Raw genomic sequence first — 14,132 nt, forward strand, 5'->3', positions numbered from 1 at the left:
CTGCGCACGTCTTGTGCCTCCCTTACTCTCAATGTTTAATGAAGCAATTTGGAAGAGTTCCTTCCCTTGGGACCTAGACTTTGCCATAATTGTTGTACTAAACAAAGCGGAGAGACCCCTTGATTGCTGTTCCTCATACCACCCTTGCAGTTCCTCTTTGCACCTGAGTATTAGCCAATAGTCTTCTTAAAATTCTGCCAGCACTGGTCCTTCCGGACCAATGCGGTTGCATCTCCCCGTTGCAGCATGAGACAGAGTATAAGGAGAGTTCAAGCAGCGTTATCACACCATCACTGGCTCACAGGTCTGTTTGCGCTTATGCTTGTCCATTTCAAGAAAGCATTTGATTCCCTTGACTGGGACTTCCTCATGGGGTGTTTTGTTGCCTGGAATTTGGGTCCCCATTCATCTCCTATGTCCTAGTGTTATACGCCCAACCGAGGGTGCAAGTGAGAGTAAACGGGGTACTCTCCAGTACCTTTACATTCCCAATTCAGAGGGGCATGGGATGGCTGCCCACTCTCCTCCCTATTATTTGCTTTAGCAGTAGAGCTGGGGTTCTACTGAATGTACGGCATGGACAACCGCATCACGCTCTATGCTGATTATATTTTGCTGTTTCTTACTTGCTCCGCTGATACAGGACCTAGGCTTCTCTACATACTGAACCTATACGGACAAGCCTCCGGTCTGCTGGTAAACTGGCCCAAGACTTAGGGAAGCAGTGGACTGACAAGAGTGACTTCCTATTCATAGAATCAGTTTCAATACCTCGGTCTCCACATTTCCCTTCTTCCCAAACTATCTTTGTGCCTCAACCTTAAACCTCTGGTCACTAAAGTGGGTCAAGACGTTGCTAGATGGACAAAGCTGCTGCGGAGGACAGCTTTAATTACAATGACGGTTCTGCCACAATAGGAACAGGATGACTTTGGGTAGCAGTGCACGCTATAAAAACCCAGCAACATTAAGGATTCCTGTATGTTCTCCATAACGTCCCACTGTTACTACTCCAGACCTGGTTCCAGAGCCTTCGAGCTAGACTTCACTCATTTCTCTGGGCAACCCAATCCCACAGCATTTCTTTTGGGAATGCACACATGTCAACCTTCGATGGGGGCTGGGTATGCCTGATCTGTGTCTGTATTACTGGGCATTGCACATGCTGGTACTGAATGACTGGCTAAAGTGGGGGTTGGTGGACCCCACCTTTCACACCAAGTACTCTCTCATTGCAACTCCCTGGAGGAATTTCCTGAATAAAGTCTGATGGAAGCTAAAATTCTCATGGGTCCACTGGGGGAAGGGGGCATCTCCTGGATTTAAAAGTCTCTAGTAATTGATGGGCCAGACCTCTTTCTACCATTGAGGGGAAATGGGAGACCTGGATGGGCTCCCTAGACAAGTGTGAGTGGAAGGATTCCAGGATTGCTCCGCAAGTGCTCACAATATCTTCTCGACTTCGAGCCATACAACTAAAGTACTTACACCTTACCAACCTGTCACCTCTGAGGTTGTGGAGGGAAATGAAATGACCCTCTTTTACATGCCTCAGATGCCCAGACCAAGAAGGAGACTTCTTTCATGTAGTCTGGGAATGCCCCGTGATTGCGACCGATTGGTTGGCTGTCTTCTCCACTCTCTCAGGTGACTTGGAGAGACCCATTGACCTACACCTCTTATTGCACTGTGGGGATCCTGGAAAACCCTGGGGGCTTCAGGGAGCATCGCACACTGGTTAGAGAGCCATGTTTGCAAAGAGGGATCTAGCGTGCAATTGGAACTCTGCTGACCCGCCTTTGCTTGCGACATGGCCTACAGCCATGGACTGGTGTACGGAACAGGAAGAATCTATCTATCAAGTAAGAGGGTGACCCCAAAAGCCTAAGAAGATGTGGGCTAAATGGCTGAATTACAATGGATTGATGCAATGGCTGCACTGGCTGTAAAGTCCGTAAGGAATTGGTATAAACGTCTTTTATTATTGATGTTGTCCGTGGCATGCACTGTTCTGTTTGTTCACATTGTTGCAAAATCAATTAACTAGCGTTATAAAAAACACAAAATTACTGTGAGTACGAAGTCATGGGGGGGGGTCCTCGCCATCCGGATAACACTCAGAGAGAGGATGTCCTGTATTTTAAAAAACATTTAATGCCACGTGACGTCTTTGCACACAAGCCACTGAGTTTGAAATGAGTCAAAACACATATAATATAAATGCTATTTTTATGCGATTTACCATGGCAACAATACCCTGTAGAACAAGCATTCTGTATTCTGCAGAAAATTAACACCTGGTGAAGAGTCACTGCTACACCGGGAGCGTGTTAATAAAGGCAGCAGGAATGACTGTTCAAAAAAGAATATTAATTCTCATTATTTTGGGACTGATCACCCATATTGTAAACGTTGTGTGTGCCCCCTTTTCAGTGCTGAAAGTCAGCAGCCCACCATCCTTAATTCATAGTTGCTCAGACACAAAAATAAGCATCTTGCATTTGCTCTCAATGCTTGTTTGGAAACAGCACACAGAAGACCTTCACAAGAAGCCTGTAGTTTGCCTGGAGTTTATCTGGCGTGGTGGGCATTTCAGCCACTCATGGTGCAGCGCTTTGATGCAGAGGAGGTTTCGGAATGAAGGTTCCTAGAGTTTCAAATTCTAACTGGGTAAAATGTATTCTCGTTAGTAGGGTTCTGTTATCGAATATTAGAACATTGGAATGTTGGGAGCTCCATTGAAACCTATGGAGTGCTCTGGGCTTATAATGGCTGGTGTAAGCCCGGAGCTCCAACATTCCAATGTTTCTTTGCTCACAGCTCTGGCTGTGAACAAAGGTTTCAAGGAGCCTGAGGGGATTCTAATCCTCTCACGCTCCCATAAGGCTTTGGTTTTTTTTGTTAGAACATTCTGCCCTCTAGTGGCAGAATGTTCTAATAGCCTTACAGCCCTTCGTAGTCGGGCATACCGGCTATTAAAGTCCCTCTCCCTTGTTAAAGGCCCTCGCCTTCGGCTCGGGGCCTTTAACGCTGGAGAGGGCCTTTAATAGCCGGTATAGCCCTCTACGGCAGGGTATAAGGCTATAATGAGTGCTTTTTGTTGTTTGGATATGCGGTGTTGCTTGTTCAGGTGCTGAGCTGTTAGTGATCAGGAAGATCACTATGTTCTGGAGGGAAATACAGTATCCACTCACTGGGCAAACAACGAAAAACAACGACTTCTTCACTTTTTTATACTTTATTGAGCTTTAATTAATACTGTTTATATTGCACACTATACACAGGGGTCTCTTAGAGCAGGTCTTGTAGCGTTAACTTAAAAATCATTAGATTGGACGCATACCATTAATTTCTTTAGTAGAGAGTTCCAGAGTTCTGGACTCAAATCAGAGAATGCTCTGCATCTTTTGGACTTGAGCCTTCGTCTGGAGCTGCATGGTAACATATCTTGACTTTTTATTTTAATAATATAAATAAAAGTGTGGCAGGAATAGGGTCCTAGTGGACCGGGCAAGGTTCAAACCTGACACACATTAACTCAAACCATTTCTGGCTGTCTTTAAATAGCCAATAGTATTCATTCATTTTTTTTAATTGACCATCGCCTTTGATCACATACCTAGGACCGAAAACCTTTGCTCAAAGCTTCTTAAAGATCTCACTGTGAGAGTAAGAGCCAATCCAAATAGCTGAACTAAAGCTACTTCCAATCGGTACCAGCACTAGTAACGATGTACAGTAGAAGTGTCAACAATGCTGGGTAGGGCACAACGTGCAGAACAGTACTATATATCTGTTGTCCATGGACTTAAATGCTTTGAATGGAACGCTATGAAATCTTTGGTTGAATCACGTAATACATCATAATTTAAAGTGTTACATTCTCTTTCCTTTCTAGTGCTCCAACTCAGAATGCAACATCGACGCTCTCAGGAACAGCTCAATGAGCGGAACCTCCTTTCACGTGAGTCTTCACAAGGGCTGAACAAGAATTGGCAAAGCCAATAGGTTTCAGCAATTCGAGAGCTATAGGTGTTGTCAATGTCAATGTGTTTTTATCTATGTGTTATGGAGTAGAGTGGATATATGTGGTGGGTGTGTAGTGGAAATATGTGGGTTGGATGGGAATTGTGTGTAGTGGAAATATACGGTGTGGATTTGCGACAAGGTCTCTTCTGAATACATGAAAGTAAAATGTATATAATACAAACACGTAGCATTTAAAGAGTTTTATATGTACTTTACTTCTTGGTTGGTATGTTTACATTCCATTCCTCAGGTATGGTTTACATGTGACCGCAATGCAGGTGAAAAGTAAAATGGCCTAGGACGTCAGAGGTATTTTGCGGGACAGGAAATAAAGTCTGATATTTGGTCGGATCTTATGTTATTTTTAAAATTATTAAATTGATTAAAAAAATAAATGAAGCATTAAGCGGGCTATGTACCGGCTTGATTAGCATAATCAATACCACATAATCTCAAAGAGGTGAATTCCTGACCTTTCCACACATTATTTTTGCATGCCTATATAGCAACTTCTCTCTCAATTTACCAACATTATGGTTTCTACATGACTTCATATGTTCAAGGCTTCCGGTGTCCTACCCTGAGCTTTCCTTTAACATATTTCACTCTGAGGTTTGTGTTACTTGTTTCCACCTCAGCTAAACCAAGTGAACTAACACATGGAATCAATAACCGGAAAAGGTGTACCCTGGTTTGAAGATAATAGCCATCTTGACATGGAGTATCTGATAACCTTAGAGTTCTATTCCAATGTCTGACATGTCCCTCAAGATTCCTTGGGATTCTGTGAGCAACGTATGAGATAAGAGAAGTATTACACATTTGTGCTGATCCCCCAGCTGAATATTATCACATGGGGCTGTGCCTTTGTACTTAGATGCAGTTATAATGCCTAAACTGTGGCCCCTAGGCGTGTTGCACCAGTAGACTCCTTAAGACTGTCACAACACGCCCCTCCGGTGAGCTTTATGAAGTTATGCAAGGATAGGTAGCCCTTTTTTCTATTAATTAAATGAACACAGAAAGAAATACCCCACGCTGCCTACCAGGGGGCTTCTAGGAGGGGCTGTAGGTCGCACAGAAATTCAGAGCCACCGCTTTCTCCCACACTATGGCCATAAAGGCATCCAGCAATGTACCAGGCAGGACTCAGGGCGCAGGTTGCACTAGCATCTCTCTCTCAGGGCACAGAAGCATCCCCATAAGGCACACAGGTGAAATGGAAAGACAGCAGCAGCAGTGGACGCAGCCACCACTCCCAGCACTTTGCTCCTCGGCATCAGCGCTTGCCGTCTGCCGCTACCTCGGCAACTTGCGTAATAATACAGGCTGCCTCTGAGCGGTAAAACTCTCCTAACCCAGATAACAGCTTTGGGTCTATTACATGACCCCAAATTCAGCCTTACAAAATGCTCCCATATTTTGGAGGGAAACGTTAATTGACACTTCTTCTTCCCCTCAAGCTGTCCAACTTCTATTCTCATTCTCAAGAAGCTTACGAAGACCATATATTATTGATGAGCTTTGGTTTTAACTGTCTTGCATTAAAGAAAGAAAAACTACAGTCAACAGCAAGAAAAACAAGCAGCAATGAGGGAGGGAGTGGGGGTATCGAAAAGGTGTCTTCTGTAAACAGCTCCTCACATTTGTGCTGAGTCTTTTTTTTTAAATTCTTTTTAATATATATTGGGTTAACATGCATCAGTTCGGTTACAGATGTTTAAATATATTTACATGCTTCACATCACAAACAGCCTCTTTTCAAGGGTTATACAATCATTGCATTGACAATATAGTTGTGTGAATAACATTGTTTCACTTCCTTTAATCACTAATATCTGTTGCTGACTCGTCAGGTGGAGAGTCCTGATATTCCCTCTTAAATCGTTCCACTTTCCCCAAGCACACTTTCACTTCTTAGGGCACCCCCTATATGTGTATATACCACCTTCTCCACCACCATGGCTCCATACATGTCGTTATACCATTCCCAATGTGTTGGAGTAACCTGTGCTCCCCAATGTCTAGCGATATTACATTTGGCTAACATCATACCCACCGTCGCCCAGTCTGGAGCCAGGTGATTTAGATCCGTTGGTTCACAGATGTTTTGTTCTCAGTCTTTGAATGCTCAGGAAATGTGACAAAAATGGAGCAGAGCTCAGAGCAAGTGAAAACATGACCGATCGTGGGAATTGCTTTTCAACAAAGAAAAAAGTTGTTCTTAAAACAGTTGCTAAAATGTGACCAGTAGATTGATATAGTAATTCGACCCTGCTCTCAGGGAGGACTAAACACAGGAAGAGGCATGACACATGCATGCCATGGACAAATGGAGAGAAAGAATAGGAGAGTGACTATGGAGACAGCAGCAAATGGGAAGCCTATGGGCGGGCTGAAGCTCACAAAGTATATACAACATGTCCCAAAGATACAGCACAAACGATGTCTAGCCGAGACCTAAAAAGAGCAACGTGGGTTGGCCAAGAGGTACAAGGTTTGATGGAGTAGTCTTGTGTTACACTATCAGAGCACTGTTTCAAGTCTGTCTTTCGTGGTAAAAGCACAGGAATTCAATCCCATTTGCAGTCATCCGTACATCCATCTCTGTCCTGCACCTTATTACACTCACTTGTGATAAACAGTCTGCCATCTTTAGCACTGCAGTCCCCCTTCTTTCAGTACTCCTCTTTTTTTAAACTACGTAGTTTCATATCCTGCTGCTCTCAGTCCTCACTTGCCTGCATTATCCCTGTCCAGTGATTAGCAGGAGCCCTTGGTTCCCAACTGCAGTCAGTCACTTGCCTTTCCATATCCCTGTCCCTGCATTGAAACCTATCAAGTGATAAACAGATTCAGTGTGGTAGGCAACTTGCCTTCTCACAGTCTTGCTCCTGGCTGTAAAGTCCCTGGTCCATATTGTGCCAGTCCTAATTGCGTTCAGTGTCTTCTTTTCCACGCTGTGCAACTTGTAGGATGTAACCTGTCTAAGTATGACCTCACTGGACAAGAATAGGTCGCACTCTTGCGATGAAGGCTCCTTTGGTGAACAGATGGACTCAAACCAATGATGCTGTTCTATTGCATGCACTGACTAGACATGTTCTCCTCGTACACTAATAGGCTAGTTCCTACGCAGGGATGCCCTCATTGGGCAGTAAGAGGATCAACCCTGACTAATAATGCACTCGGTGCACAGTGGTTGGGGAGTCTGTATGTAAGGATTCTCGCACTAAGTACTAATAGTTATATGCTGACTATGATGCTCTACTAGACGTTGATTCCTAGGATAGATCAGGTCCTGGTTTGCTCTCATTGGACAGTGAAGTGGTAGGCAGTTCACGTCACCAAAATCTGCATGTCCTGGTATTTCACCCACATTTTACATGCTTAAATTTATAAGGTGAAAAATCCGAGGATGCAGTCTTTACCACACCCAGAAACTACTCGGTGCAATAAGCATCGGAGAGTTTGTAATTGAGATCCCTGTGCAAATGCTTGCTCAGGGTTTGTAATTTAATGAAGGCCTCATCATTGAGCTCTACAAGGATGGATGAAGTCCTGCTTTGCTTTGAGTGTACAGTGATATTGTTGATGCGGATGAGGTAGTGAACAGTAGATGCTGAGTAGCTTTCCTCTTATTGGGCAGCACTATGGTAAACCCTGACCTGACGTGCCCTGATTGGGTACTATTGGGGTGTGCACTGATCATGGATGCTCTTCGCTAAGCACTTATTAATTTACCATCTCTCTTCTTTTCTTCTCCTTCAGCTTTGAACAAAGTCCCGCCGACGGCGTCGGAGCATCTCATTAACCTTGGGCAAAACCGGGTAAGTTTCTTAATTTAGGAAGTGCTGCACTGGTGCAAAGCATCTGGGTTGGCTTTAGAAAGTGATCTGGGGACGTTTTACAGAGTCACAAATGTGGTAGTAAAGCTCCTAGAAACAGAGCTCCTGCGATGTTTCTTATTGCTTAACCCCCTTGAGAGAGAAGCAGGAGTTCTGGACTCACACACCACTCTGTGACAGGGATCAGAGCAATGGAACTGATTCCACCTTTGCACTGGCACACCACTGCCCCTACGTTCTTGCTCATCCCCTGCAGGGGTGTGGATATCAGTAGCTCAGCAGGTGCAGGAATGATAGAGGGCAATTTTGCTCCAATAAGTGAATTGTTTTTTACTATCAAACCAGTGGACGTTGGGCCAAGTATCCTAAGTTGCATATGGGTCCATCAATTAATCAGAATTTTATAAAGCGCAGCAATTCACCATTGAGGGTCTCAAGTCGTGGTACCCCTGCTCTACCACTGGTCATAGTGATGCACGTTTACTGTTTCTGATGACGGTACCCGCGCGCTGTGATCTGGTGGAAGAAGTGAAGGACTGGCCCATATGTGCAGTGTTCTGTTTTAATCGATTAAATTCATGGAACTACCTCATTCTACAGGTGCGGCAAAAACTTCATACTTAAGGGCTTGCCATATAGTCCTGGATTAGCCATCCAATCTGCTGATATCTGCCCCAAATAATGCTTGGGCCCACAGCCCCACCCTGATCTATATCTAGCAGATCCCATCCTGCCACCAAGTCCTGGAGGAGATTAAGGCTTACCTCTTCAAGGAAAACACTTTGTCACACTGATTGTTGTTTACCCGAATACCCCAAAGGCAATCCACTTACCTCCTCCCCACATCTCAGTTATTTTATCCACACTTTTTTCTTCCTGTCCATTTCAGAAATATTCCCTTAAAATAGTCATATATCGAATTTCCATTTTTGTGTGGAATATATTTGTTCAAACTTCCCTGAAGAATAGTAGGACAGATATATTCCTCAATGCAGTTTACTGACAGAAAGTCAGATGACTAGGCTTTTATTATATTGATATAGACTGCCCCAGGCTCACCTAGTATGAAAGAGACACTGGTCAGCTGGGGACCTTATATGTATCTCAACACACTACTCAGACTCAGCACACAATACACCCCATGGCCCAGAGCCTCAAGCAGTGTGCACCCTGAATATCGACTCCAGAACATCGATGGGATGCAATCTCATCTGCTTAGAAGACTGAGCGAGATTAGGGTGAGGGGCTCCGCCTTACGGTGGTTCCGTTCCTTTTTACAGGACAGACAGCAGTCGGTATCCCTTCCCCCCTTCCAATCCGCCTTTTCCAACGTGTTGCATGGGGTTACTGAGGGATCAGCTATGAGCCCTATTCTTTTTAATGTGTACTTAAAACCTCTGATTGCTGTTATTAAGGCCCATAATATTGACATCATAAATTATGCAGACAACACTAAGTTGATCCTTTCCTTTGAGGGTGAGGAGTCGACTACAGTAGAAGCTTTTCACAACTGTTTGCAGGACACGGCCCGCTGGCTGCAGGATAACTCGTTACAATTTAACGCAGGAAAGACTGAGGTGATCTTCTGCTGGGCAAACAGGATATCTCCTCTTCTTGCTAGCAATTTTTGGCCTTCGGGCACTGTGTCCACAGTTCAGCCGGCTACTAGTGTCCGCAACCTGGGCATTATATTTGAAGATAAGCTTACTCTGGAAAGTCAGGTCACAAAAACAACTGCCTCTTGTTTTGCGACCATCAGATCCCTCTGAAAAATTTTCCCGCTACTACCTTCTCAGGTGCATGCACAAGTAGCCAGATGCACAATTCTCAGTAGGCTTGACTACTGCAACACTCTCCTGCTGGAATCCTCTAACTTCCTGTTGGACAGATTGCAAAGAATCCAGTCGGCAACTGCCAAACTAGTCTTAGGTTTGCCTAGAAGCTCCTCTGCCTCTGCAGCCCTAGCTGAACTTCACTGGCTTCCCCTGAGACCGAGAGAGAGTGCAATTTAAGTCTCTCTGCCTTGTTTTTAAAGCCCTTCACGGGATAGGACCTGTGCGTATGCGCAAAAAATTCGATTGGTACGTCCCGACAAGAACATTGCGCTTCTCGTCGGCGAGATTAGTGAAGGTTCCTAGGTTTCGTAAGGTCAGGTCGGGGGGCAGATCCTTTGGGGTGGCAGCGGCTAAATTGTGGAACAGTCTCCCTTGGGAAATCAGGCAACTCAGGGAGCTCCTTCCCTTATAGAAAAAGTGTAAAAACTTGGCTGTTCCCCAAGACGTAGTGGCCGCTTCCTGTGTTTTTACTCGCTCCCCCCTTGAGCCACTTTAGCGCCAGGATGCCTGCTAGGTGATAGCGCGCTTTATAAATTGAATAAATAAATAAATAAATCTCGAGGACAAAATATCTAAGACAAATATCGACAGGCATGTCTAGATTTTCTATACTTAGCGCCACATATACGTACCTATCCCGTACATATATCATCAAGAGACGTAGATATGGAGTTAGGAATAGTAGATCTATTCACCCCTAAATGTATTTAACTCTCGATATTTTGTCCCTCAATATTTTGTCCCTCGATATTCTGTCCTCGATGTTCTTGTACCAACATATTATGGGGGTCGATATTTAGTAGTAGAATCGCCTCAAGTGAACCTCTTCTTTTCTTTATTTTTACATAAGCGCTTCAGTCAGTGGTTAATTCGTAAAAAACATAAATGCTGCGGCTCTCGCTAGGAGGCAGCTTGTGCCAACCCATTTTTCCTGTTAGCGCTGCCTAAACAGAAACAGCTACTAACTATAAAAGTTGGGAGAGGATGTGGCGTAATGGCCAAAGCTGCCATTTTAGGAGCTGAAGAAACAGGTATGAGTCTGCCTGCTCAATATGTGTCCTTAACTGGTGCTCATGAAAAGCAAGGTGTTGATGATTAAGTGTTGGAGCTGAGCATCAGAAACCACCAGCTCAAATAAAGCACTGGCTTCAGTGTCCCACAAAGTGGTAATATTCTCTTTATAAATGCTGCAGTACCATACAATACGATGAAATAAAAGAAAGCTCATGCTGTCCTGAGGGCAATCAATAATGCCTTTAGTCGAGGGTTGTCGGCTGTGGTGGATACCCCACACCTTCCCTCTAAAGCCAGCAGGCCACCCGGGAAAGAAAGATAAACTGCCTGCAAAGTGTGGATGGATGAGCGCATGTGAAATGATTCTAGTTTTTTAAGCTCTCTGGAAAATGTACAGTATTTATAGAGAAAGCAGGTGTGATGATGCCGGAAGGGACAACAACTGCTGCTGCTGCGAGAAATGTCGCGTCATACCTTCGATATAGGCAAGACAATTAACATGCTTATCCAATGAATCACATATTTATTAAATATATATGTGCATGCTTTTGTTTATATCTACTAGTAATAAACATTTATATATCACGCAATACAAACTGAATTATTTGTGCTGTTCTTTGGCGTTAGTTAATAGTTAAGTTGGCAGTCCTCACTTTATGGACCTCTGAAGAATGAACATTTCATCTAGCAGCAGGCATATACCCACACAACTTTTAATTAGGGCAGAAAGCTGTGAACTACAGGTTACACACGATCTGTGCAAAAAGCTCTGGAGTCCATTGCACCGATCGACTGTGACTGGAACACGTGATCTGCTGGTTCCAGGAAGTGCTCTGCAGCAGATTCATCATGCGTTCAAAGTATTTCATGAGAATTCAAACCTATGAGCAGCAGATAGCGCACAGAAGTCTGTGGCACGTGCATTAACCACCTATACATGCTGCCTGGATTGTAACCCGAGTCTCGCTGTCATTTAAAACTCCTGCAGTCCATATGTGTGCCGATTAAAGACCTCAACGCCATACACCAATGCAGTGTCACTGGATAGGTAAAGGACTGTACCTATCCGTCTACCATCTGTCTGATTTAAATGACCCTTCTTAAAGTACTCTACTGCCCCCTAGCGGCAGAATCATTATATCAATGCCCACTGCTAAAGAGAGAGCTACAGTAGGAGCCCAAGTTACATCCAGTTACATTGGGCATGCTAGTAAATGTACAGATACGTAAGTAGGCCAACTATGTATAATTTACTATCCTGACCCAACATTTTGAGAGCGAGATATTACCGGAAAATGCCGGTTAATATGTATATGTGGTTCTGAGGCTCACGTAGTCAATGCCCTGAGTTCCTTTCAACCGAGAGGACCAAACAGTAGGTCACTGTCACAGTTCAAATCTTCAAGGACTGACGGCTGCAGAGGACTAAGAGCTGCAAATAGTCCATCAGGTGTTGAAATGATCGCAATTCAACACTGACCTAGGTTCACAAAATCGGACACGATCAACATTTAAGCCCGAAGTTAACAGTTTTAGCGCCATATTTTTTTACAGAGGGGGCGAATAATGCATCTTACGGAAGTGCATGTATTACCATCATTTAAATGCGCTGGTTAAGTCTAAACTGCGAGCATAATTTGCCCTCATCCCTCAATAGGTGTTGTTGCTAGAGCAGGCACAACTACCATTGATGTCTGTCTCAACGGTACCGTATGGGTCATTTGTCCACGTGTCTCTATAACACAATGGAACAGTATTTATCTAGTACGATCCGTTATTTGCTGTTTATATCTACTATACCAGGTCCATTTCCTCTTGCCGGTGCCTACAAGGGCAGGAAAAGAAACTGGACTATCCTATTCACAGTCTTGCTAAGTGTTCTGAATCAAGACATGCTGGAAAAAAAATAACTAGTAAAAAGGGGGCGTGGACTTCTGAGGACCCGAATGTGATAAGAGACCGATTGAAAAAGAGTCGGAATGCTTTACTGACTTGTGCTGATCATCAATTCGTCTTCTTTTCTTCTCAGACAGATGACTTTTTGAAGTTCAAAGCACAGAACAGGCCCCAGAAAGTGGGACCTGCAAAGATGCACTTTTGTAACGGTAAGTGATTTCTCCTCTCCCCAGTGTTCATATTTTTTAAAAAAAGTTTTTCATATGAACTCGCATCAGCGCTCTAGAAAGGCCAGTGTTGCAGTATACCAGGGTATCTCCTCTTCACTCCACCTCATGCCTCTTTTCACCACCCTTTGCTTCCTGCCTCTTTACAACACTCTCGCAGATTTATTCCCAGGCCTGTTTTCATCCTTTACCCGTTCCCTTCTTCCTTCTTTCTCCTTTTTGTGCCTGTCTTTCTCTTGCTCTAGTTCAAAGTGCATTGATTTAAAATGATTTAAAAACAACAAAAAAAGTCTTGGACCCCAGAAATGAGTGTCCGCTACCTACAACCACTGGCACAAATGGTGGAGAAGTGTGGCTCAATGGTTAGAGCGGCAGACCCTGATGCAGAGGTCTGGCCCGGGACCATGGTTCAATTACCACCTCATCGGGTCTTGGGCTCAATTTCCTCGGACCTGATAATTCTCGCCTGAGTGCCTATTCTAATCATGGGTCCCACTCTGCAACTCTGGGCAATGGTTTGCTTAATCTCCACAATGGCCCCAACAGCGCTGGGATGCCTGGCTTCACCTTGGGGGTGCCCAGGAGTGGGCATATCACAGGGAAAAGCCAGGAAGGGTTCCACAGCGGTATGCGTACAGTGCCAAGACGCCTCAGGGTATAAGTGCGCTATATAAGTACGAATTCATTTCATTTCACAAATTAAGCACTAGCCGGCCCTATCTCATGTTACGGATAACGTGAATGCACTGTGTAGACAGGCACCAGAGAAGACATTCCAGGACTCGTAGGAAAGTCTTTTATGTGTAGGCAGCACAGATCTGTCGATGTATATGTTGCTACCATCTTGACACCCCTACTAGCCCAGTATCAAATGATCCCACCCACCTCTGCCAGTACAGCTGCACCCATGTGTCCTGCTTTTTCTGACATGTGACTGCCTCTCTCCTGTTTGGAACCGATTGTACATATATTGCGCCCTTTGAAATGAGAAAGAATGCTAACGTTTCATCAATTTGTAATTGATAATATTAGATGATTTAAAGAAGCAATAAAAAAGGTCATGGTGAAATAGCACAAAAGCATAAACATGTCATACTAATGTTGTTTTGAATTTAATCAGTAACACATCTTCTAAAATTCTACCCATTTTGAAGGGACTCAAGGGCCAGTGATCATGATATTACATTTGGATTTTTCTTTAGTAATTTGGTGTGAAATCTTAAGGAACTTCGTTTTAACTCTGCTCAATTATACCGCCAAAGAGAGTAAACAACCTGTCAAAA

The 14,132-nt window shown here is 44.1% G+C and overlaps 1 protein-coding gene across 1 annotated transcript in view; it reads left to right on the top strand.

Annotated features, from left to right (window-relative positions):
• The window catches only part of MAMSTR (MEF2 activating motif and SAP domain containing transcriptional regulator), a 226,524-nt gene that overhangs the window by 157,192 nt on the left and 55,200 nt on the right, over positions 1-14,132 (top strand). The window contains exons 2-4 of the mRNA XM_078654933.1: positions 3,899-3,964; positions 7,801-7,859; positions 12,756-12,831. Coding sequence (XP_078511059.1) covers positions 3,899-3,964; positions 7,801-7,859; positions 12,756-12,831 — 201 coding nt within the window. The remainder of the gene's footprint in view (positions 1-3,898; positions 3,965-7,800; positions 7,860-12,755; positions 12,832-14,132) is intronic.

Source organism: Lissotriton helveticus, chromosome 7, assembly GCF_964261635.1.
Source record: "Lissotriton helveticus chromosome 7, aLisHel1.1, whole genome shotgun sequence".
Classification (NCBI taxonomy): Eukaryota; Metazoa; Chordata; class Amphibia; order Caudata; family Salamandridae; genus Lissotriton; species Lissotriton helveticus.